The sequence below is a fragment of the Pistacia vera genome, unplaced genomic scaffold (assembly GCF_008641045.1).
Source record: "Pistacia vera cultivar Batoury unplaced genomic scaffold, PisVer_v2 Contig1132, whole genome shotgun sequence".
Classification (NCBI taxonomy): Eukaryota; Viridiplantae; Streptophyta; class Magnoliopsida; order Sapindales; family Anacardiaceae; genus Pistacia; species Pistacia vera.
In genome coordinates this window covers 127,003-153,638 of record NW_022195174.1, presented here as the reverse complement: position 1 = coordinate 153,638, position 26,636 = coordinate 127,003, and the positions used below count along the sequence as shown (strand labels likewise).

The 26,636-nt window shown below is 35.4% G+C and overlaps 2 protein-coding genes across 2 annotated transcripts; both read right to left on the bottom strand.

The window, feature by feature from the left end:
* Positions 1-2,038: 2,038 nt before the first annotated feature.
* Positions 2,039-5,701, bottom strand: LOC116143267 (protein NRT1/ PTR FAMILY 5.9). Its single transcript, XM_031428727.1, has 4 exons — positions 5,255-5,701; positions 4,946-5,163; positions 3,046-3,560; positions 2,039-2,963 (listed from the first exon to the last, which is right to left on the bottom strand). Exons 1-4 carry the CDS (start codon positions 5,307-5,309, stop codon positions 2,120-2,122), a joined length of 1,632 nt encoding a protein of 543 aa, XP_031284587.1. The 5' UTR covers positions 5,310-5,701; the 3' UTR covers positions 2,039-2,119.
* An 8,199-nt stretch (positions 5,702-13,900) lies between these two features.
* LOC116143377 (protein FAR1-RELATED SEQUENCE 5-like) lies at positions 13,901-15,366 on the bottom strand. Its single transcript, XM_031428830.1, has 2 exons — positions 14,662-15,366; positions 13,901-14,542 (listed from the first exon to the last, which is right to left on the bottom strand). Exons 1-2 carry the CDS (start codon positions 15,364-15,366, stop codon positions 13,901-13,903), a joined length of 1,347 nt encoding a protein of 448 aa, XP_031284690.1.
* Between the last annotated feature and the right edge of the window lie 11,270 nt (positions 15,367-26,636).

The window sequence follows — 26,636 nt, the reverse complement described above, 5'->3', positions numbered from 1 at the left end:
AGTTTTTGGAGCATAATTAATTTGGATTTTAATGTCAATAAATTGTTTATGATAATATGATGGGGTGTTTGAGCAATAAAACATACATCACAAGAGAAGATCAAAACTCATACATGAATTAGAAACTTCAATTTCTCCCTAAATCAACAAGTTATAGATAAAAGCCAATGGTCTATCAAAAGGGATATGGAACTTGTGATTATATATCTAAAAATTTAAACTGAAGTCTCAAATAAAAATTGCCCGTTTGTTCTTAGATTTTGTCTTCATGCATGATGGGACTGTTTTGAATCAGAATATTTTCAGATTATTTGAGTATTCCTTTTGTCTGCAACTTGATATTTTTTTTTTTAAAGTACGGAACAATTAATCAAGCCGTTTTTCTGCTTGTAAAATGCTTTAAAGATTTTCATGGTACTGCTTGTAATTAAAGAACAAAAGCCAGCAACTGTTGGAGATGCTAATAATATTAGGGTTTTCGTAAAGAGAAAAAAATAATAAAGAAATCTAGTAATGACTCAGCCACCAAACTTCCATTATTCAATTGTCGTCTTCGTATGCTTTGATTGCATTGAGAATATTTTTTAAAAACATATTAACTTGGGAGTCCCTACCAATATCATTTTGGAAAAGAAAAAAAGGATTATAATTAAACACATAGAAGATATTCTTGATTTTATTAATGAGCATAATTGGCAGAAAGATCAAACGGTTGGAGTGAGTGGCAGCTGATGAACCACGCACATGCTTAACCAAAGTTATGTGTAAATGACAAGTGCAAAAAATTCTTGTATTAATAAGCATATATGTCTTAATATTTATGTTTTGATTTGATGATATATACTTCACTAACATATCCATGAAAAGACTAGACATCATAATGGCTAACACTCTGCTACCTTTAAACAAGATAAAGAAAAAAAAAAAAAAAAACAAAAACAAAAAGAAAGAGAAAGAGCTTCTGTTGATTTTGAGAACTTTCTGTGATGAAGACCCGATGATTACATATGACATATTATGTCGACAGATTACATGAAAATCGTCACAAATCTCCAACGACTTTCGTATAATTAAATGATATACCTGAAACCTTGAAAAGCCTCTTGAAAACGGGATGAAAAAATTAGTCCACTTTGCCTCAAAGAGCTTTTGATCGGCTAGCCTCTCTCAGTTTTGGGTTTACAGATGGGATTGTTAATTCAAGCATAAATTTAATTAGCCTTTACTCGTAGTAGAAACAATGGTAAAGAATAAGATAAACCTTTAAATCAACGAATCCTGAACATGACAACACTCTATTCTAGAATTTGATAATGATAATTTAAAGTAAAATAAAGATGAATTCTATCGAGATAAACATTATTCTAATCATAAGCTTTTATCTTCTAAATTGACCCTTTCATTAATTATTTCCCCAAGGCCTGCAATTTATCCTCCAACTGGACTCTCTACATTGGACAATTTGATCATAGCAATTGGCCAAACCAAAATCTTCTTCCTCCTGTTGAAGAGTTCTATTTATTATTATTATTAGTAATTTGTATCAAGTGTTCATGAAATGTGAAAGCCTAAAACCCATGTTGGGCTCTGGTGGGCTAAGATTCTATGGCCTCCACAGGCCATCTGCCTTGTAATGGATCGAGGATGAAGGAATTGACTTTGTCTTAAAGTTGTCCAAAATCTAATTGGGTAAGTTACAGGAATTAAAAGATGTGTTTCCCGGATATTGGTAAATCTAAATAACCCTTTATTTTAAGAATAGTACGACACTTATACAAATTTTTTCTTACAGATTATAATTAGATAAATTAATATAAAAAATCAATTTAATAAATACAAAATAAATGATAGTAAAACCATATAGTAATTCAAGAATAATGCCAAGTCATTTTATAAGTCTTATAAACTCAATGATCAGTTGTTTAAAAATGGTGAATTGTTGTAGCCTTTTTTCAACATAAACATCTATTTAATTACCTAATTTGCATATGTATTTTAATTCTACTAAATACCGATAAAAATCAAGATTAAGAGAAAATCTTAATTCATAAATTCTACAAGAAGGAGCAATAATACATTAAACAAGAACTTGTCAAACTGAAAACATAAAACATAAAGTTCATTTACAAGCGTCAGAATGAGAATCACACCCAGTCCTGTAAATTTTACAAAAGACTACGTATAACAGCAAACTCAAAGCACTCCCCAAAGCTAGAACCCAATAGAATTTATCCAGTCGAGCTTCTCTCATATCATCCGAAAACCAGCTGTGTCCACCGCTTGAACTTGACAAAACTTCAATGATTGAGATCAATAACGCACTCATGAAACTCCCCACCCCAAAAACACTCGTATATAAAGCAAACGCCATTGTTCTCATTCTCACTGGCACTTCATTATAGAAGAACTCTTGCATTCCCACCACTGTAAAAATGTCTGAAATTCCTAATAAAATGTACTGAGGCAACAACCAGAAAATACTCAGCGGCACCATTTCGGATTCAGACATTTTTCCCATTTGCTTGCTCAATTCTAGCCTCTTTGTTTCCACAATTGCGGCTATGGTCATTGCTATAATGGACAGAAACATCCCGACTCCCATTCTCTGCATTACGTTGATACCTTTTTCATTTCGGGTGATCATCTGTGTGAATGGAATCAAAACCGTGTCGTATAATGGCATAAGAAGTATTATTGAGACTGTGATTGTGCTTTGAAGTGTCGCCGGTGGGATCTTGAATTTGCTACCGATGTTTCTCTCCATTGTCATGCCTTGTTTAGTGAAAAATGTAGGGGGTTGTTGGAAGATTACCGCAAACATGAGCAGCATTATCCATATGGGCAAAAGTCGCAGTACAACTTTTGCATTTTGGAGAAGATGGGTGCCGTTTGTGGGATTCTCACGCTCAACCAAGTCCTTATTGCTGCCCAAATTTTGAGGACAAAGAGGCTTCTCCTGAAGCCTGTCATGCAGGGAAGTAGAGTTTATTATCAGAACTCATGGACAGTTTTACAAAAGTTATTGATAAAAGAATGTATACTTACTCTAGCTCCACCGCATCAGGTTTCTCCATCGCCAAGGCGGTTTCGCAACCCATCACTTTTGATGCAGCTGCTTTAATAGCTTGAATGATGTTGAGAAAAGGCTTACCTTGTATATATTCCTTTGATTTTTTTCCACACATCCGACCTCCAAATGATAAAAATACCATTGATGTAACCATGGCAACTGTGGGGATGGCAAATCCCAATACCCAGCCAAAGGTGTCTTGAATGTAGGACATGACTGTGACACCCAAAAGGCTGCCGCTGCAGACTCCGAAATACCACCATTTGAAGAAAAAACTCTTGATGCTTGACTTCTGATCATCTTTGCTGGTGGGCAATTCTTCATCACCATTATCTAGTTGGTCTGCTCCCAATGCTTGCAAAGATGGATTGTATCCACCTTGGCCTAGCGAAATTAGACAGAGGGACCAGAAGAGAAAGGAAGAAGAGCTCGTGCTATTTGTAGGGGACCATGCCCAAGTAAATGCTGTAGATGTCAATGCCACAAGCCCCTAGAAAGAATGTGAAATTAAAAAATTATGAGTAGAACTATCAACTTAAACGAGACATTAACGTCACTGTTCAAGTAATTTTCTTTTTAAATTCAACTGAGTTCTTTTCTTTTAAAGAGTATATTCCGCAAAAGTTATGGTATAGATGATTGGTACCTCGTGGTGTTCTAGATTTTTCCATATATTCCTCAAAATCTGAAATTCCAACTTATATAGGAAGGAGTTGTATAAAACGCAAAATCTTGAACTCTTTTGCCAAATCTTTCTTTGAAGAATTGAATGAATCATCCCACTCAAGTTAATTAAATGAGAAAGCAAATGACTGTTCATGCCATGCGTTTGACATAATTGAACAAACAACAGACCACACGATGAATCATCCCACTCAAGTTTTTCCAAAGTAGGTATGTTACTGGCTATGATCATATTCCTTGTGAGTAACTGGCAATATTAGATTATCTATAATTGTCTATAAGAAATTAAAAATATATGTGTATAAAGATATATGGTATAACCTTATCTCCATTTTGCATCATCGCTATATATAAATAGCTATTCCAATATCGATCATAAAGATGAAAAAGTTATTAGGCTATATATGTATAAATGACTATTCCAATATCATAAAGATGAAGAATTTATTATATACGATAGCGGTGTGAAGTTGGCTAAGTTACTAGCTAGGTGAGTTTCCAAATTTTCTTGTAAAGGATGGTAATGGTTAAAAGGTTATCATCCACACCTGCCGAAAATTTGAGAAAGAAACAAGTAGAAGGAGAGCCAACAAAAACATCAAAAGGTATTAATAATTCGTGAAAAACACACGACGAATGTTGTATTTAAAGGAAAAAAATAAAAATATCATTTTTTTTGTCTATAACAAGTGTTATTAAAATTACCTCAAAAAAATATAAGACTCGACAAAGCACTACTTACTTAAAGTCATTAAAATCAAAGTGAGTGTAACTTAGCGACAAATTTTAACCTCATAGTCATCGTAGTCCCTTAAAATTTCAATTTAGTGGAGTGTGGGACATAACAAGATAGTGTGGTTGTACATAGCGACATTAATAGTCGGAAAATCCTAGCCAGAATCGTTAATTTAAAGAAATATTTCTGATTGATCCTCCAAGACTTGACCACTAAATTTTGCCGGGCACTCAAACTAACATTTCTTGAAAGGATGTTATTGATCAATGACTAGACTTACTCTATAAGAAGATTGCCATTAATTAATAAAAAAAAAGGTACCCCACCAACCCATGCATCGTATTTAAAATATAGAAACCAGAAAAATGACTTACTATTAGTGAGAAATATTTTAATATAGATGCATGATAACTTTAAAAATATGCAGCAATTCCCAAAAAAAATGAAGTACTCACCACAACATAGATGAAAGAGAAGGCAAGTATGGTGGAGTATCGATCCCAATAAGAGTCAGCAAGGGGTGCTACAAGCAACGGCAGCATGGATGTGAAACCACACCAACTGTTAACAGTCTTGGCTGCAGAAGAGTTGCTCATTTTCACAACATCTGTGAGATAAGTTACGAGATTTGATGCTACCCCTTTGAATGCAAACCTCTCTTTACCAGCAATCACTATAAATACATCAACACAGAAACATAAATTTCTATTCAGAACTCTTCAACCAAGACATGTATTAGTGAAGATAGAGAGCAGAATTATTACCTATAAGCATGATACATGATTTGCTGAGCCCTTTGTGTCTGTGTTCTCCAGCCATTAGAAAGAAATACCAAATAATGGGAAAAGAGATAAGTTTGAGATTATAGATAGAGAGAGAAGAGTAAGCAGAAATTATATGAGCTTATGATGTTGCCTCAGCCATCACAATCTCGTATTGTTATTCACAACAAAGTATCAGCCACCTCCAACAACAAAAAATTCCTCTCAACTTTGATTATTGGATCCTTTTCCTTTTAAAAGATTTGGATTTTGTGTCTTAATGGAGCACTAGACAACTCCTAAAGCTATTTTTTTCCCAATGTAACTTGTATTATTTAAGACGAAAAAGTAAAAAGGCCACGCACTCTCATCAGTTGGAAATGTTGTCACGGAGATGTTACCGAGGGAAGAGTGAGTGTCGCATGCATGGAGCTTTAATATGTCAGTTTGAGATATATATCTCATACGCGTCACTTATATAGTTGACATGTAGCATCTTTTGACACGCTGGAGGACCACGTAATCCCTCTGAAAGATTCCCCGGGTAAGAAAAATTTAAGAGTTAAATGGTATTTTTTTGGATTAAATATATGTTATATTATATATACATATAATATTTATCCCCTAGTACATGATATATATATATGTATACCCTAATCATTCAATCAGAGAATCTGTCAGTGAGACAAACTGTATTACATATATATACTTGAAAAATATTGGATAACAATGATTAGGAAAGGTAAATGAATAAATTTATCAGACATACGGTAGCATATTCTCTAATATATAAATTACAATGAATTAATATTTCAAACCTGCAATGTTTATATGCAATTCAAGTGCATAATTGTATAAGGGTTTAGCTAAAAAAACAACTTCTCAAACTATAAAATACAAATGATAATGATATGGTACTAGCAAATTAGTACTACGTACAGTCAACTTGTTTCAGATCATGCATGATTCATGAGGTTGTTTGTACTACAATCAATTAGGAGTAGAGATGACTGATGTGGATTATTTTCTCTATGATATAAAGATTGTCGTTTCATCCACTACAAATTATAACAGATGAGGAAACATAGACCTGGGCATAAAGCTAGAGCGTTTCTTGGCTTTATTTTGCGTAACGTTTGAGGACTACTTTAACTATAGGACATAAAATATCAGAATACGTTACGTTACAGTAAGCTAAGAATGGCACGCAGTTAACTGTTACAACGCACAAGCAAGCGCACAACATACACACATGTAAAGAAGAACACAATCAAACTCAAATATCGAAGTGGTAGCTGACGAGGATTGTCTTTCATAAAGAAGATGGTTACTTGTAATTGCCATTTCTCTGCTATGTAGTTTCTATAAAGTCTAGTGACGACTAACCCTTATCACTTATCGGTTTAATTAGTGGTTAGTGATATGGATATCACTTTCTTTAGTTTTATTATCACCACTACAACAACAGGACGGAAAAATATATGGCTACCCAGAAGAATGGCAAACCCATTTCCTTTAATTATTGTGCCACCAAAAGGCATTTATTCCTTCTGCTTACGTATTGCTTGTGATTGATATAGTCCTATCAAATAGCTACAAAACTGTAAAGTGAAATAGATGGTAGTGTTTCTTGACGTTGATATTGATATGTGTTTTTATATCTTTTGTCTAAGGAATCATTCAAACTGTCCCTATGTTATTCGCTCTATAATATTTGATACATGGTAACACAAGTGCAAAAATGATTCATCGAATTTATCTACATGAAACCCCAAAATTCTATTGGTATTTACTTTCTGTCAATCTTAAAAGCATATGTTCTTATCTGTTCGGTTAAAAGATTGTTGCCTGAATATTATCTGCCAATCCTAAAAGCATAGGTTCTAATCTTATCTTATTGCCTTTAATTCATAACCTAATATTCCTCTTTTCAATTGTATATCCTTTCAAGATGTAACTCCCACTCAATCCTTTCAAGATGTGCACTCGATTAAAAAAAAATAATAATAATAATAACTTAAACGAAGAGTTATATAGAAAAAGTTAAACTATCCCAAAATTGATCTCTTCTTAACACTAGAAAGGAAAATCCACTCCTATTATTGTTTCTGTTAATTGGTTTTGATATCAATAGAAACAACCAATTGACAGCCAGATTCGCGTGACACAAGTTAGCAAGATGTCATTTCAACATTAAGACTTCAATTAGGTCTGGTTTTGATAGTTATGGTCAAGTTGATTAACGTGTACTATCTTCAAAACTCTCCTAACCTAAAATTGATCAGTGCGATGAAAAATTTAAAGAATTATGTTAAAAAATGACAAACAGCGCTAATCAAGTACGTACCTCATATGAATTTGTTAGCATCCTCGAAAATAACATCAAGAAATTTCAGCTCCATTAATGGTGGAAGATGTGACTAGCCAGATTTGTTAAGAGCTGTATTAGAATATATTCTTTGTTTGCATTTGAAAACTCAATGAATATATAATATATTAAATGAGACGGGATCTGAAGTTGGAATAACAGAATTTTGTGGAGTACCTTTATTTAGCATTAGCAAGACGATTGCGTTTTGGAAAGTTTCAAACTTACGGTTTAATATGAATTCGTATCATTTTCAAAAAGTAATTATATTTTTATTTTCTTTTAAAAGAAATTTGGCGCTTTAATTGCTTCTGCCTTCCTATAATGGTGGTATGCTGGAATCTGAATCTCCTTTACGAGCCACAAAACATAACGAACAAAAATGGGAGCGCGAATGATGTGAACATTGTGAAGGTAGAACAATTTTTTAGATGCATTCGGATTAGGTCAGTGTAATCTTTGGGTTATAATTCCGAGTTTATTCTTTGGATTATAATTCCAAGAATTAATTCCCAATAAGTAAAGCGAGAATATTGTATAAGGAGAGTGAATTCCATAGAATAAAGTGAGAATAGTTTTGGATTTGGATTGTTTTAGATTATCTATAAAACTGTTTCTTGTTTGTTGTTGTGCTATAAAATGTTAGTATAGGACTAACTATGAATATATATTAACAATTTATCATATTTTTTTTTATTTGAATATAAATTGACTTATAATTGAATTTTTATAGTTAATTATTATGAATTAACAATATTTTAGCTTTTATTTTTTAATTAAATTTACAAAATAATGCTACAAATAAAATAAAAATATATTTATTTACATTAAAATAAGTATCTCAGGGTTAATTTTTGGATGCTAATTCCTTAGAAAGCCATCAAATAGAGGGCCTGGGATATCATTTAGAAAGTTCATTCTTCAGTATCCAAATCGAGGCCATAAAATTTTGTAGGAGGTTATATATAATTTCATTAATACAACATTGATGTGTTGGTTCTGTAACATGTAATACGTAGCAAGTGCACTAGTTACAAAAAGTAATAAAGTGATAAGTATAATATCATTCTCACGAAGATAGTGTTACTAAGTATCAATTTCTCTAGTTTAAGTCCTAACTGAAGCAACAATAAATTGGATTGATGGAAAATTAACAACTAAATACAAATTAACAAAATATAAATGAATGATAATGAAATTAAAGCAAAACCCAACAACTTAACTAATTAAACAATGCTAAAAAAATGCTAGGGTGTTGATTGCACCTAGATACGCTAACTCAAATCATAGAATCTATTACCCAAGTTCTAATTCTTTGATTGAAAATCGAATTCCCTAAGTTGTAAAACATACTTTCTCAGGCTATATTTTCCTATGTATCCCTATTAAGCTTCCGCATCCAACAAAATAAAGATTAATAGTTCAAAGTTTTTTAAGCTTTATGGAATTCTATCTAGATTTCATAGATCGCGTTTATCTATCTCTAGTTTTCGCTCAATCTATAGTATTTATCCCAAGAGGCACAATCACAAATCACTTCTCAGTCTCATTGTGAACAACATATATTTGAATGGTGATCAAACATCCAAAAGTCATTAAGCAAAGAGATAAACACTTAATTATGAAATTAAAACTCAAAGTAATTCAAAATATATAAATTTGAATCATTGAATCAAGTTTACATCAAACCCTAGCTAAACAACTCAGTTCATACTCAAAAACAAAATAAAATAACAAAAACAAACTGAATCAAGGTTGTCATTGAAAAACAAGCAAATGATGGAGAAATCTTCTCTAATTTGAAGCCCACATTTTCAATAATCTTCTTCTTCCAAGAGCTGCTTTCCAAATGACGAACCAAAACCTTTTTTCCTTCCTTTTCGTGCTAATTTATACCTCTTTCACTTAAGAACGAAGCCCTAGCAAGCCAAAATGTGTCATTTTATTTTTCACATCTGACGCAGTTTCGCCGCGGTGAATATTATTCTTTGCCGCAGTAAGGATCTTTCGAGCTAAATTTGAGCATGCTAGATTCTGAATCTGGAAAAGTGGTAAACATATGAATTGTAGCCCTTTCAATTATCTTTCTGTTCGTTCAAGAATCAACTAGATCAAAGGTCTAAATCGAATGTTATGGCCAAACTACTGAATCACATCCAAAGACATTTTTCTTCATATCCTAACACACTATTCATGACTTCAAGCCAAGTTTTCACCCTCGTCCAGTCAGAATTAGGAAAAACCCAAAACATGAAAGTTGTAGCTCTGCTTCTTAGCTTTCCAAAGCTTCTAAATTTAGGTCATTCCAAGTTTCCAAGCTCAAGTTACGCAATTTACGTTCAAAACTGTCATTTATGCTCAAAATCATAGTTTAGGCCTGCAAAGAAGAATTAATAGAATTAGGTAGCAATTATGGCCCAAATTGTATTAAAAGTATCCTAAATCCTATTGAAATTCAATGCAAAATCATAGGGAAAAATAGGATTATCAAACACATATACACTCCAAAAGTTATTTTAAAATTCTCAAGCTAAGTAATGTACAATTTTATGTGGTATTGTAATGTAAATAAAAAAAAGATTTGCTAAATGATATGACATACTATATAAGAGACTAAATAAGATGAGTAATGCTATACTTACATCATTCTTTTACACAATTTTCATTACATCATGATGTGGCATATGTAACAACCACATAAATTTTTAATTATTTTAAATTTTTAATATTATAATAGAATTTGTATGGTTGTAGCATATGCCACATCATGATATTTACAAAATAGTGTAAAAAAATAGTGTAAGTGCAGCATGAGAGTTTTAAGATGTATAATACTAATAAAATACTCACTCCGTTTCGATATAATTGTCGTTTTAAGCTTCTGCACAGTTTTTAATGAATCAATTTTATCTCTTTTCAATTTGACTTTTACCATTGATATTGCAGGTGAGAAAATTTTGTTTTTCCGGCTGCACAAATAAGCAAAATATTGAAATAACTTTATATATATAGTAATGCTACATCAACTAATTTTCTCACTAACCCTTACATACCAATTGACATGGCAGCTGATATGGATGATGTCACATCATCAACCAAATCACCACCTTACCACGTCAGTTCCCTCAAAAACCGAAACAAAATTTCAAGCTCCCTCCTTCCCGTAAATAAAAATCTGTCCTAAAATTTAAACCATAAAATTCAAATTTCACTCCTTCCCCTGAATCAAATCTCTTTCCCAAAATCAAATTCGAACCCAAATTTTATTTCAAAATAACAAGCCGAAACGACCACCACCAATTTGTTCTCTTCCACCCCCAACGCCGTCAGTCCTCTACCACCATCGTCGTCTATCGTCTTCCCCCACCACCACTCTATCCTTTACAAAACCACAAGTTTCTTCTCCTTCTGCCTTTTCCTTTTTATTTTCTCCTTGAGAACAGGGCTGTTGTTAATGGCAAATGCTAGACCAAACACCAATGTGCATTGACTGGTTTTGTCTACATTTCTTTGGGATTTCTCAAACTCATATCTATGCTTTTTCTTTTCTTCACAGGTTAAATGGCCACCACGTAGTCTTTGGCAAGGTGCTTTCGGGGATGCATGTTGTCTGCAAGATTGAAGCTGAACGAAGACAGAGTAGGGAGCCTACAAGTAAAGTTGTTATATTAGATAGTGGTGAAATGCCTTTGTGGTTATTGTAAGGTGATTAATATACATATGTTGTGTATGAAACTTTGGTGTCTATGCTTTGATGTTAATGATTTTGTAAAGTATTAATTGTTATTGTGAATGGGTTTTGTCTTGTGGCAGAGATGAACCCAGATTTGCAGTTTCTTCTAGTGAATTATGAGGAGCACAAATCCATGTGTTATAGTCTTAATGTTCATGTGCTGCCATTTTTCTAGTTTAACGGAGGAACGACTGTGCAACTTTAACTATTTAAGATATGTTTTTGTCTTCCAATTATCATGTGAAGACCAGTAGTGAATTGGGAATGATTATTGAATGAATAATCAAACTACTTGAGAGCTTAATTTTTTAGAAAATGTATTAACTTTTGAGAAGTTGAGTGTTGGTGCTTTTTGATATAAAATAGTGAAGCACGTTCAATTATTAAAACCTTTAGGATTTGTGACTCCTTTTGTTTTTATCCATGGACTCATTGCATGCACTTCTGTCAATATTCTTACATGAATTTGCAACTAGCATATCAAATATCTTTCTGCATTTGTAAGAACATGCTTGGGCTAAGTACTTGATCATGATAGTTATATTCATGGATGTGCTAGAGTCAGGCTCATTATTGTTATAATCTCCTGAAAATTTGTGTGTTATTGTATGATAAGCTTGAGTACTTGCTTATATTCATACTACCAACAGGAACGGCGATGTCTAATAGTCATACCATGTATTATGATCTTTCCTTTTTTTTTTGGCTGCTGTCTTTGCAATCTAGAACACAAACTCTTTGTAGGTATGCTGACAAAGAATGTTTCTGAAGCTAAAGTTTCTGCTCTGTTCTCCAAATATTTTCGTCCAATCATCAAAAAGAAATTTGTCCCCGGGGAATGACAGGTCAAACTTTTTAATAGGCTTCCTTGTTATCAAAACTACCAATCTCTGAATTGCGGGAATACTCTAAATCGGTCTGCATTCTGTAGGATATGACGATCACAGTCTACGGTAGCACCCGCAACTTCTTAGGGAGGCTTGGAATTTTTGTTATGATTGTGGCATTTATCTTTAGTGCTCTTACTTCTTGTTAGATGCTTTGTACACGTACATGCTTAAATGTAACTGATTGAACCAGCATGTGTAATATGATGATAATTAGTAAAATTCGGCATCATTCCACAATATCCAATTGTTGTTTTTCATTTTAATTGATTGAGATAATAGTATTATATGATGGCATTGCCCTGTTATCCACATGACTCAGCATGAAACAGATAAGAAGCACATATTTGCTGTCATTTCACCTAGTTTAAAGATACAGTGATCCATACTTGCTTCTAAAACATTAGAGATGTTTGTAAGAATTGGAAATGCTTGTTTATGGAACCACTAATCAATAATGACTCTCCAAATCAAAGTGTACCAAGATACATTACATAGGCTGCAGTGTTTTCCATGTTTTTTACTCTCATTTCCTGAATTTCGTAGAAAAGCATAAAACACAAATAAAGTGTTTAGAGGCAAGAACTAGAAGCAATTAATGAGATCATATAACCATTCACAATACTACATTGAATCTATGGCAATCAGAGTTACATATAACAAATTTTACAAACTTTAACCTTCTTATCAATTATTTTAAGATTTAAATATCTCATCTCTCGTTTCTTCACTGCTTCTTGGAGTGCAGCCTTTTGATAAGCCTTTTAGATTAACATCATTCGTCTTAATAGTTGAAAGCACCTAGTCCAGTGCCAAAGCCTACAACAATAAAGATTATGAAATCAAATGAGCAAATAATTATTTAGTTTTTTCTATAATTATTTACCCCAAAGCCAACTCCTCAATCATTTTGATACATGATTTTTATATTACAAAATGAGTTTCATGGGAAAAAAAATAGGGTGTAAAATGAAAGAAACCTAAAGAATCGTAAGCACCTGGAGTTGTTGCCCTTCAGTTGTTGAAGACGAGCATCCAACTTCCTGTAAGTCAAGTTTGTTTGATTCCTATGCAAGATACAACAACTCAACCCCACTTTCGTAGAATTCACATGTAAACATCAACTTAAATAAAGAAACAAAAATAAATTACTTACCTGAGTTGCTTGATTAAATCCAATTCTACGACGAGGATTCGAAGTCATAGCAATTGCTTGTTTTTGCAATTTTTTCTCTTTTACTTTACGCACAATTTGTTCAAATTTTGATTGCTTTCGTTTGAATGGAGGATGACCCTTGCTGCAAACAACCCGTGGAGTAAGAATATTACTACTCCCCTCTCTAGAAGTACCAGCAACAACTTCACTGTTCGTTCTATTATTGGCTGACATATTTAGTCTTGTTCTTCATATCATTGATCATTTCTATCACCATATTACAATCATCCTCAGTGTTTGATGCCAAATCTACTATAGTGCTGAATAAATTAGATAACTTATCAAATCGTTGTCTTTGAACATTAGTGCTCCAACTATTATAATTAATCTTAACCTTTGTATGACATCTATTTATATTCTTCCTCCATTGCCTTAAAATGTATTTTTTTGGTGCATGAGAAATTTTCTTATGAATCAACCCTGTAATTGCATGTCGACATAAAATTCATCTAAACTCAAATAGTCGACAATAGCAACGAACATCACAATTTGCTTCATTAAAGCAAACCACAAAAGGAACACTATGGTGAGTCTCTCCAACCATCATCTTTTCTTCTACTATAAACTCCATATAGGAATCAATCTCTTTGGAAGACGATAATTCACAATAGAGCTTAGCAGCAAGCTCTTGTTGAAACTCTTTGAATTTTGCAATGTTATAGGCATCTTGAAATTGTTTCTCAATAGCATAAGTGCTTATGCAAGGGATCCATGATCTGAAAGATTTAAAATCAGCCTCCTTTTCTTTTTCCACTTTATCACGCAATGCATTCTCATATTGTTCAACAAACTGTTTTAAAGTGGTTTTTGAATTAACATATCCATCGAAGAATGCATGCATACTTTTACTGCGTTGAGTAGTAGACATACCTGCCCAAAAAGTATCTCTCACAAATGCTGGCACCCAACGTTGTCTTTCATTATACAATCCAAGTAACCACTGATTGTCATGAAGGTTTTGTTTATCAATGAACCTATTCCAACGTTCTTCAAAATCTTCATGTGTCAATGAATCATACACAATATTTTGCAAGGAAAACTTAATATATTCATATCCACTATATCTTCTTAACTTTTCAGGCAATTTCTTCATTATATGCCACAAACACCATCCATGATGTGTATTAGGGAACACAATCTCGATTGCATTTTGCATTTCCTTATCTTAATCAGTGATTACTGCCTTAGGAGCACAATTCAACATACATGCAAGCCAAGATTGAAAAGCCATACAAATGTCTTTGTGTCCTCATTGGAGATTAACCCATAACCAAATAGTGTTGAATGACCATGATGATCAACACCAACAAATTCACCAAACGGCATATCATACTTGTTGGTCAAATATGTAGTGTCAAATGTCACAACATCACCGAATTCTTGAAATGCGGCCCTACTTCTTGCATCTACCCATAAAACATTTTTCAATCGATCCTCTTCATCTAAATCCATTGTGTAGAAGAAATTTGAATTCTCATTTTGCATTTTCAAAAAATATTTTTGCATTGTGGAAGCATCTCTAGCACTAAGTCGTAGCCTTCTAACTTTTTCAATATAGTTCCTACAATCTTTTTGTAGGAAAGACAAATTCTCACCACCGCCAGCTTCTATTAACAAGGAGTTGAAATTTTTATTAGGTCTAAGCCCAGCCCTATCATTCACTTCAAGCTTCCTTTTCACGCATGGTTGTAGTATTCGATTACTCTTGAAAAATCTAGTTTTGTCAGGGCTACTCAGTTCATGGTTATGATCAAATACAATTGAACATATTTGCCATTTTCCATCAGAACGTACGGATGCATTAACCCGAGCCTTACAATTCGTTTTTGTCACTGCAGGCATTTTAAAGGCATTTCTGGACATACTGCTTGACTTTCCACTACAAGAACAAGCTAGTGTTGCGTTTTTCATCTCTCCATCATCTCCTTTCTTTGAAGATCTTTAAAAGCTTCAAAACCCATTTTATTTGCATAGCTTTTATAGTGTTGTAGAAGAATATCAAATGAATAAAAAAAAATTCCAGGCTTAGGTTCCCCTTCCTCTTCAGCACTGTTTCTATTTTCTACTTCGAAATGATTGTCCTAATTTATAATAGCTAGAATTAGAATATAATAATGCAACAAAAAAGTGTAGAAACAATACCATAACAAAATTTTAAATCATATTATTGCATAAAAAGAGATTTCAAACAAATATTTACCTCCACAAATTGGGAAGAAGAGTTATCTGATTCTTTAAGATTGAACTCTTCCATGTTTGGTACTATGATGCAACACGATTACTATTGCTGTAAGGGGACCAGTCAAATAGGAATGGTTAATATCCACAATGACCAGATAATGAACCATTATTACTTTCAAACAAACAAAAGTAAAATTTCAGAAATAACTTCCAGAATATTGTTATGATAACAACAACAGCTGCAACATAAGTTAAACAAACACAATATAATGTATTATGGAAAACGTAGATCCAGAAACAAAATTGTTCACCACCACCTTGGAAAAAATCATATGTGCCGCAATATGCTGAAAAGAACCAAAGCATAATTATACATTAGACTTGCTTGTCCTATCAATTTGACTTAAAAAATTAACTTAATTATGTCAATAAGTACTTTGTGTTATATTAATTAATTACAGTCTATTCTTGAGTTAATTATCTTATTATTCATTAAGGAATCAAACTAACCTTTATGAAAAGTTTTTAACTCAACTTGCGGTTCATTATCTTTTACATGAAAACTGGTTTATCTCATAATCTCACATGCTACAAAATGACAGCAAATATATAATTGAAAAATGAAAGATGGAGCATGAGGGCTTTATGAGAAAAGAGAGAGAGGACATTTTTTTTTAAGTCTTGATGGGTCCTTTTTGTTTAATCACCTTTCATGGTAAATTAGCTTATACCTGGAGGAAGAGACTGCTTCAACTTGTCAGGCTTTAGTTACATCAAACACACAAACTGTGTAAAGTTACTTGGAGCAGCGAACCTTAAACTTAACCACACCCCTGCTCCTCTAGATTTTAATAGAACGAGCATCCTTCCTTCTTGCAGTAAGAAGGAACACCCATTTTATCTCGTGAATTTGCTTTGGCTATGGATCAAAAAGCAGGTTTTAATGACCTCGGGCATTCTCAACCATTTACATACAAAAGAAACGCTATGACACAATGATAAAAACATAGGACTGAAATAATCTACAAACACACTAAAATCATGTTTTCTGAGAACATTTGTCAAGTACATCTTTTAAACAAATACTTACACAATCAGTTTAACTGCAAGTGCAACTTCAACCACTGTAGTCAAAGACATGAATCACTATGACACTATAACTTTGGATACATATATCGACAAAGCTAACCTGAGATAAACACATATTTAATATACTATAGAAATCTAACCCAAATATTGATTTTTTGCCAAATATTTTCGCAACATATGAGCAAAGAGCATAAATGTAGCACAACCTCATAACATCCCTATACGGTTCTGGCGAGACGTGGCGGCATCTGCTAAGTTTTGGAAACCAGGCGTGGTGGTGTCCGGCGAGGAAACTAGGTTCGGGTTGTTTTGGTGAGGCGTGGAGAACAATGGTTTTGGCGTGCAATGGAAGAAATTTTCTGTTTTGGTTTTTAAGGGAACTGACGTGGTAAGGTGGTGATTTGGTTGATGATGTGACATCATCCACATCAGCTACCATGTCAATTGGTATGGGAGGGTTAATGAGAGAATTAGTTGATGTAGCATTACTGCATATATATTATCATTTTCTCTCTTCTATTGACTTACTTCCAGTTCTTTTATTCTGTTCGTCTTCATCACTTACTTTTCTTTTACTCTTTTAGTCACTCATTTCCATTTCTTTTATTCTGTTTGTCCCTCACCATGACTATCTCTTTTTACTGACTTTCATCTCTTTGATTCTGTTCGTCACTCACCATGGCTGAACAATGTAATATTAGAGGTGTGCTTGGGGAAATTGATTTGAATGTTCTTCCAACATTAGAAGCTACAAATGAAGTTGATGACATAACTAAGGAAGTTAATACACATGTGAGCTGAAAAAACCTCACAAATGAACAAAGGCAAGCAATTTTTGAATCTCTGTTGAAGCGAAGTGTTAATGGACAATTGAAGAAAAACATTACATCTGAGGTGGCTCAATTATTTTCAGTTAGTATGCATACAATCCAACGCATTTGGCAACGAGGAAAAGAAAATGAAGTATTGGATTCTAACACTAATGTGTCTAGTAGAAAGGCACTCAATTGCGGGCGCAAACGTCATGTTTATGGTTGCAGTGACACGCCCAAGGTTTGGTGAATCAAGGAATGAATTATTTTCTGGAAAAATCGGGATATTTCCTTTCATAAATAAAGAACCTGCAATGAGGAGTAGTAAAAATCATTCTGCCGTAACCATGGAGACTAAAACAATCAATTCTATCAATAAAGAAATTTATCGATCTTACATAGTTGAGAAACTCTTGCCGGCTATCAGAGATAAGTGGCCAAGAATTGATGCAGGAAGTCCAATATTTATCTAACAAGACAATGCGAAACCTCATACTGGTTTGGATGATGAGTATTTTCAAAGTAATGCTACTAAGGATGGCTTCGACATATGTTTGATCTGTCAGCCTCCGAATTCTCCAGATATGAATGTTCTAGACCTTTGTTTTTTTAATGCGATACAGGGACTACAATACCAACAGGCACCCAACTCTTTAGATGCGCTCATAGAGGCTGTTCAGAAGTCATTTGATGAATACTTGCCAACAAAATTGAATCATACGTTTTTAACTTTACAGTCATGTATGATTTCAATTTTGAAAGCCAGAGGTTCGAACAAATATAAGGTTCCACACATGAAAAAACATAGGTTGGAGAGACAAAATTACCTTCCTAGGCAATTAAATGTTGACCCCGCGTTAATTGGAGAAGCAATTACTCAATGTCAATAAGTGTTACAATTGACCTATCTAGTATTGTAGACTATTTTTGTTTTGTCTATGATGTTCATATGGTTATGATAAGATATTGTCTTTTAGGAGTAGTTTGTGTTTCATTTTGATTTTTTTTTTTTTTTTTTTGCTATAAAGAAATTCTATTCCAACGTACAAGAAAAGAACTTGTTCTATTTTGTAATATAAGCTTTTATTATGGTAATATATAAGAATAAGTCCAAACCAAAGGACCCTACAAAGTCACGGTCCTTGAACAAGCCCAAGAAAAAAAAAAAAAAAAGGATTAAAGTCCTAACAAAACATGTAGTTAGTCTAAGAAATACTAGACAAAAAAGGTCAGCAGTTAAAAAAGCAGGCCATCTAGGCACAAAGCAAACTGCACAATCTATATATAAAGGTTCACAGCCAAAAAGTCTTAAAACTCCAACCACCCTCAAGGAAATCCAGTAAAAGCTTCAATCCCCAACTAAAAGAAAAACCAAGACTAAACAAAACAAAACTCCTACAAAGCACAAACCCAAGGAAAGAAGAAAAAAAGCAGCACCTCCTGGCAAGAATGGAAACTCCAACAAAGAAGGTTTTGTAAACAAATCCATGACCTGCAACTTGGGGCAGCCACATGCCCTTCTCAACACCAAAGGCCCCGTAGCATAGGCTAAAACAAAACATAGGCAAAAGTCACAAAAATTGAGCCAAAACCCAAATAAAAAGTAGCAACCGACTGAGAAAAATTGAAACACCTGAAACACCCAACAATCACTCTCACCAAGAAGTACAAGGCCCGATCATCTCCTGGCGGCCATGCGAGCCATAACATCAGCGAACATATCCACACTAACAGGCAATTTATAAACTTCGACATATGTAAAGGAATCAAGCAAATCACCCAATACACATTTTTTTCATCATTCCTATTAAGGTTGTCAATTAGTTCTTGAGAGTAGGACAAACATTGGACTTCTTTAACACCATTTTCATGAGCAACACACAGTCCATGATATAAGGCAAGATATTTTTTATGTAGTGTGTTAGAAGCTGACACATACTATTCTAGTAAAGTCAAATTTCCACAGCGCGTATCATGCATTACAATGCCCACTACTGATTTTTCCTGGTTATTCCAAACTCTAGAAATTTCAATTTTGACAATCGGTCTTGATGCACCTTCTACATTGTTTTTTGCAACATGTACTATATAAGAGAAAATTTTGTAACTAATTAACTGAATTGATGAAAGCAAAAAAAAAAAAAGTGTATTGACATCAACCAAAGAAAAAATCAAATAAAACCTCCACTGTTGACATCCACCATTCTAGATTGATTTGCAATGCTTGTACTGCCTTCAGTGTCAATTAATTTGGCCTCATTGTTGATGCTATGATTATCTTCAAAACCTAATCATTCATAAATTAAAGAGTTAAATGAGTTATGCAACAATGTACCATTATCACTTTTAAGAATAAATAACCTTAAGAAAACACAAAAAAAGCCACTTACATGATAAAGGCACCCATATCCTCTTTTGTTCTAATTCTTCATTCAAAAGTTTATGACTCATAATCTCCACTGCATTTACAGCCTGATGTATTTACAGAACCTCAATTTGTAGAACACAATAATGCAACAACATCAACCATAACATTTTTTTCTTTATCGCACACATTTTACTTCATAAACAAAGAAAGCACAAAACAGTGGCGGCAATGCAATTAAATGCTATCAAAGCAAGGAAGACATACCTGCCACTCAACCGTCTTCCAGACTGCTAGATTGAGTAATGCCGAAGTCACAACATCAAGGTTTGACCAAATTGAGCAAGGGCAGCCACTTCACGTTTGAGAATCTCAATAACCTAAACAAAAATGCAACTTTATCTTTAAAAAAGAAAAAAGAAAAAAAAGGAGAGGCTATAGAGTACACAAGAGATCATAACATACATGCTTTTAATTGAAAGGTGTTTCCTTCCCTTTTGCAGGTTCTACAACCTTAGTACATACAGAGAGAAAGGAGATAAGGGGCGGAATAGAGAAAGAGACAAAGGGGACATCGGTGATAGAAAATGTGGAAGAGAGGAGATAGGGAAGAGATAGTGAAAAAGAGGGAGGAGACATGGGCCATAGAAAAAAGTGGAGAGAGGAGATGAGAGGCAGAGTAGAGAAAGGAGATGTGGGCAATGGAAAATGTGGAAGAGAGGAGATGAGGGGAAGAGATAGATAAAGAGAGAGAGAGAAGATGTGGGCCATAGAAAAAAGTGGAGAGCGGAGATGAGGGGCAAAGTAGATAATGGAGGTGTGGGTAAGAGAAACATTGAAAGAGAAAAGACAGCGTCATTTATTTTGAAAAAAATTAATACCCTCAAAATGACATTTATAAAAAAACAAAGGGAGTATATATTTTCATAGAATTTTTATAATATACCTAGACATAGATCAGGCTTATCAAAGCACGGACAGAGTCTATTGTAGGCTTGCCCCAGTCCAAGTATACCACCAGCCTTATTTTCTAGGCCCGAACATGAATAAATGCTAAAACAAAATATCCTTATTTTCTTTGTTTCTTATTCTCTTATCATTTTCAATAAATAACGTTGTTCAAACAATTATTTTTTCATTAATTTTATCAAAGAAATGAGAAATATTTTTGAATCGTTTCTCCATTTTTAAATGTCCAAATCTCAAAAAAACAAACAAAACAAAAAACAAGAAAAAAGTTAAACAATGTGGTATTTGAATTTCCTTATCAGCAAAACAATAAATTTATATTTGATATTACTTGCCCATAAAATAAAATATCTTAGAGATATCCTTCAATATAGGAAATAAAATCATATATTAGTAAAATATCTTAGGTTCTAAAATTTATATAAAAATGATTTATATCTTAAATTATCATATATATCATAAAACTAATTACCCTTTTTAAATGAGACCTTTCAATGTAGCAACAAATATATATATTGTGTGACTTTTCTATCAAGCTCGGAGAATTGCGAGGTTATAGCTCGATCCAGAACCAGCTCGATTTTACTGATTGTCCAACCCAGCATAAGCTCGTCGAGTATAGCTCGACCTAGCACAAACTAGTCGCGACCAATCCTTACGAATGTTCAACCAGCTCACAAATAACTCCAGATCTCGGATATCTTGGAAGGGATCAGATCGACAGCAATCTTTGCTCAATCATAACGCCTAATCGCGAGAATATCAGAGTTGCAGTTCAAACTGAATTGTAATCCCTTTATTTTCACTCTTTCCTTTGACAAGTTCTGTATATAAACTCCCTCCAATGATGAGAAAAGGTTAGCAATTCATTCTAGGATTGTTATTGTAAGCTCTCACAGCAAATACAAGAACAGTGGACATAGGCTCAACAGTTCAACTTGTCAAACCACTTTAAAAACCTTTTTGTCATTTCCTTTATTGCATTTTAATTGCTTATTCTTTGCTAGTTACCTGTAATCACGCACACATCAGTTTTGATTCTGTCAAGGTCGATCAAATCACTCTAGTTGGTGTATTTTTGCATCAACATTTTGGTGCTAGAAGGAGGGCCTCCGCCAAAATCGCAGAATTTCTGACAAGCAATCACAGTGACCCGATCACTCCAAGCCCACAATGGTGTGTACAAGATCAAAAACCACAACCGAAAACCATGACAATGTGGAAACCACCCATCAGGAGGTGCAACAAGACGCCGCTAACATCGACCACTAGTGCCACCAATTCAACAGGCCGCAAATAACCAGGGAGCAGGGACATCAAATCCTGAGAACGACCAACTGGTAAATATGATCAGAACAATGGTTGCACAGGCGGTGTAACAACATGTGGTTGAGTTCAGAAAGCAACAACATGTGGTTGAGCTGACCAACCGCACAGAACCTTGACCAAGCACACTTCACCGATACCACCTTAACAAGTCAGAATTCAGCTAATGATTAGTCTGGTTCATTGGCACCAAGGGGCGTTGACACCCTTGACGTCACAGAGTACACTCTGCTCACGAGCGTGAGTCCCGCGGGCAAACTAACCTTGGGAAGCGACCAGGAAAAGAGCCAATGGGGGAAAACGAAGGTAATGGTCTCCCACAAGACGCTTAGCCTGCTCGGCGGTATCCCCATCATCAGTGTGCCAATTTTAACCCATGCCCAAGGCAGGCTCAAACCACGCAAGCTTGCAAAGAGAGTCATGTGCGCCAATCTGGCAATGACCGACATTCGGGTTATAATCGACATCGGGAGCAACGCACAGACGAGCATGATAACACCTACTAGCACAACCATCATGACTCAACCTCACACATCAATGTGCATAATGGAGGGGGCTTGTAAGTAATTGATTTGCGAACTCACTTGCTCGAGGTAAGGCTAAATAAAGCCAGCTAGGGCATCCTTATATCGAAGACTTAGATTGGTACAAAAAATGTTTGACAATCTAAGAGCTCGTAAGAACAATGCAGTAGAAGAAATAGTGAGCTCTCCTTTCATAGAGGAAGTTCCCCAGGCCCCGCTTCCCCGAGGATTTAGGATGCCAGAAAGTAGGTTCGATGGGAAAAGAGATTCTAGAGACCACCTCAACACTTTCAATGATTTGATGGAGCTGCATCAGGTCTGTGATTTAGCGAAGTGCCGCTGCTTCACGGTCACATTAGTAGGGGATGCCAAAAGGTGGTACAAAAGACTCAAGGTGAACTCCGTCAGTTCTTGGCAACAATTCTCCTCATTGTACCTACAACAATTTCAAACGAGGAGACAGTTCGCAATGCCGCTTAGCTATTTGAGCAACATTTATTAGGAGAGAGACGAAACACTGACCTCATATTTAACGGGATTCCAGAACGAGCAAGCAAAGGTCATGGATGCACCTGAAGAATCAATCTGGACTTTGCTAATTGCAAGCATCAAGCCACAAACAAAGTTGTGGAAAAAGCTCCAAAGCGAAGACCATGTAAGCCTGGCTAGGTTTTACTAGATGGCTGCTAAGCATCAGCGAGTAGAAAGCTCGCTAGAAGCCTTAGCTAGAAGCTCGCCACGAAGAGCCCTGGATAGGTGACAAGATCACCTATCAAACAAGCGAAGGGGCCAAGACCATAATGATAGGGACTGGAATAGGTCCCAAAAGAGACAGAGAATAAATAACCATAGAGACAAGTAGCCTTTCTCGCGATATGCAGAATACACCCCTCTCATGTAAGATATAGCTCATATTTATGAAGTCTCCTCTGAGGCTAAGAGACTGGTCGCTCTAGAAAGAATGAGGGGGGCTCTAGGCAGAAGAGAATCAAGAGATCAGCAGAAATATTTTCGATACCATTGGGACATCAGGCATAATACCAACGAGTGTTGGGCTTTAAAGGATTCTATTGAAGATCTGATTAGAAGGGCCCACTTAAAAGAATTTGTATAGAGGCACCGACTTGCGAAAATACTGGCGAGTAGAATAACCAAATCCAGCAAGTCTCGGCCAATGCCAACAATGATGTTCTGATAGGTATGGTCTACGGGGGACCTGACATTATAGGGATCTCAAGGCGCTCTAGTGATCAATATGATCAAGAGGCCCAAACATATTTTGTCTCCTGAGTAATGAGTTGTGAATAGAAGCTGTCGAAACGGCCCAAGCAAGAGAGCGAGGTGATAGGATTCATAGTAGACGAGTGTGAAGAATCTCCTCGCCACAATCATGACGTGATCATAATTGCAGCCAGGATCGACAATACTAGAGTACTACAGGGTGATGGTCAATAATGAGAGTGCAGCGAACATCATTTTCTTAGGAGCCTTTCAAGAAAATGAGGTTCATAGAGAGAGATTTGAAGGCATGCCCATCGTCGCTTTATGGATTTACCAAGGACAACCTGATCCCCAAGGGAATGATTAACCTACCCATGACTATAGGGGTAGAACCCAAAATTAGGACGGTGATGACAAAATTCTTAATAGTGGATTGCCCAACCAATACAATGTTATCCTCAAAAGGTCGATCCTAGATAATCTGAGTGTAGTCACTTTAGTACGCTACCAAGCAATGAGGTTCTCAACTCTATGCGGGGTTGTGACGATCAGAAGCTACAGAAAAGAATCTCAAGAATGTTATAGTTGGGACATTAATGCTGCACTAAAATAGCCGCTTCCAAGAACCATGGTCATTGCATAGTCTGAGCCACACCCCGAACCTTTTTAGGATACCATAGATCCTCACATCCATAGGAAAAAGCTAGCAGCAGGGCTAACAGAAGAGCTGTGAGAAATATCTATCAGCAAAGAAAGCCTAACTCGCATATTAAAGATCCGTAGTAGTCTGAGCATAGAAATGGTTGATGGTCTGGTAGGGTTTCTAAAGAAAAACCTTGATGTGTTTGCATGGGTGCATGCGGATATGGTAGGGGTCAGCCTCGAGATAATGAGTCACAGATTGAACATCGACCCAAAAGCTCAACTAATAGTGCAAAAGAGAAGATCTATGGATGCAGAATACTCTAAAGCGCTCAAAAATGAAGTTGACAAACTCCTGAACATCAACTTCATTAGAGAAGTGAAGTACCCGGACTAGCTTGCCAATCTAGTCCTGGTGAAGAAGTCAAACGACAAGTGGTAGACTTGCATTAACTTCACAGATTTGAATAAAGCTTGTCCCAAAGATAGCTTTCTATTACTCCAGATCAACAAATTAGTAGATGCAACAGCCGAGAATGCACTACTCAGCTTTATGAATATGTACTCGGGATATAATCAAATCCTGATGTATCAGCCCGATGAAGAACATACTTCATTTATTACTGACCGAGGTATTTATTGTTACAGGGTTATACTGTTTGGCCTGAAGAACACTGGGGCGACCTACCAGCGTTTGGTGAACAAGATGTTTATCAAAAAAATCAGCAAGACACTGGAGGTGTACATCGATGACATACTTGTCAAATTAGTCATCGAAAGCCATGTTGAGCACCTAGGGGAAATGTTTGACATCCTCATAAAATATAAAATGAAACTCAACTCTTTGAAGTGTGCTTTCGGAGTAAGCTCGGGAAAGTTTCTAGGATTCCTAATAAATCAACGAGGTGTCAAAACAAACCCAGAGAAGATTCAAGCTCTCCTGGACATGAAAAGTCTGACCAGCATAAGGTAGGTACAAAGCTTGATGAGGCGTGTGGCCATACTTAGCAGGTTTGTTTCCCGAGCCACAGACATGTGCTTAACATTTTTTGAAACTCTGAAAGGGAAAAAGAGTTTTAATGGACAGAGGAGTGTAAGAAAGCCTTCCAAGAATTGAAGAAACATCTGGGACAACTTCCTTTGTTATCAAAGCCCATCTGGGATGAGTCACTACTGCTATATTTATTGGTATCCAAGTCCGCGATTTGCGCGGCTTTGGTATGCAAAGAAAGGGGAGTATAGTGACCAGTATATTATGTGAGCAAGAGATTGCTCGATGCGGAGACAAGATCCCCCAAGATAGAGAAGCTCACTTATGCCCTTGTCATCACCGTTGGGAAGTTACGATCTTACTTCTAGGTGCACTCCATACATGTGCTGATAAAGTTTTCGTTGAGAAAGATAATGTAGAAGCCCGAGGCATTGGGCAGATTGATCCAGTGGATAATGAAAATGAGTCGGCATGATATCAAATACATCCCAAGAACAACAATCAAAGGTCAAACTGTGGCAGACTTCATTTCAAAATTCTCTCATCAACTAGAAGGAGAAGTAAGCCCATTAGGGGTAAGCACCTCAGAAGAACGCAAATAGTATAAGCCAAAGTTAGACGATCTATGGCAGTGGACTCTGTAGGTAGACGGGTCCTCAAATGAGAAGGGGCAAGAGTTGGGATCTTGCTCGCAAGTCCTGAAGGAAGCCCGATCAGAGTCGTAATAAGATTCGGGTTCACCACTTTCAACAACAAAGCTGAGTACGAGGCATTGATCGCGGGGTTCCGTCTTGCCAAGGAAATGGGGGCAGAGTCCATCAAGATTTACAGCGACTCCCAACTCGTACTCCACCGGACTATCAGGGAATATTAGGTGAAGGAGGATAGAATGACATCCTACCTCCAGTTGGAGAAATCTGAGTTTGAGTAGTTCAAATCCTTCACTATTCTTCAGATCCCAAGGGAGAGGAATTCAGTGGCTAACACTCTAGCTTGCCTAGCCTAGCCTTTGCAATGAGCCGAGAGAAAACTGATTCAATACCTGTTAAGTGTTATTGTGT

Coding starts and splice junctions, on each gene's coding strand:
- LOC116143267 (XM_031428727.1), bottom strand. CDS start 5,309: ATGGCTGGAGAACACAGACACAAAGGGCTCAGCAAATCATGTATCATG. Junction 5,164..5,254: donor ATCATGTATCATGCTTATAG/GTAATAATTCTG, acceptor ATGTATTTATAG/TGATTGCTGGTAAAGAGAGG. Junction 2,964..3,045: donor CCTGATGCGGTGGAGCTAGA/GTAAGTATACAT, acceptor CCTGCATGACAG/GCTTCAGGAGAAGCCTCTTT.
- LOC116143377 (XM_031428830.1), bottom strand. CDS start 15,366: ATGAAAAACGCAACACTAGCTTGTTCTTGTAGTGGAAAGTCAAGCAGT. Junction 14,543..14,661: donor TTTTCAATCTTGGCTTGCAT/GTATGTTGAATT, acceptor CATATAATGAAG/AAATTGCCTGAAAAGTTAAG.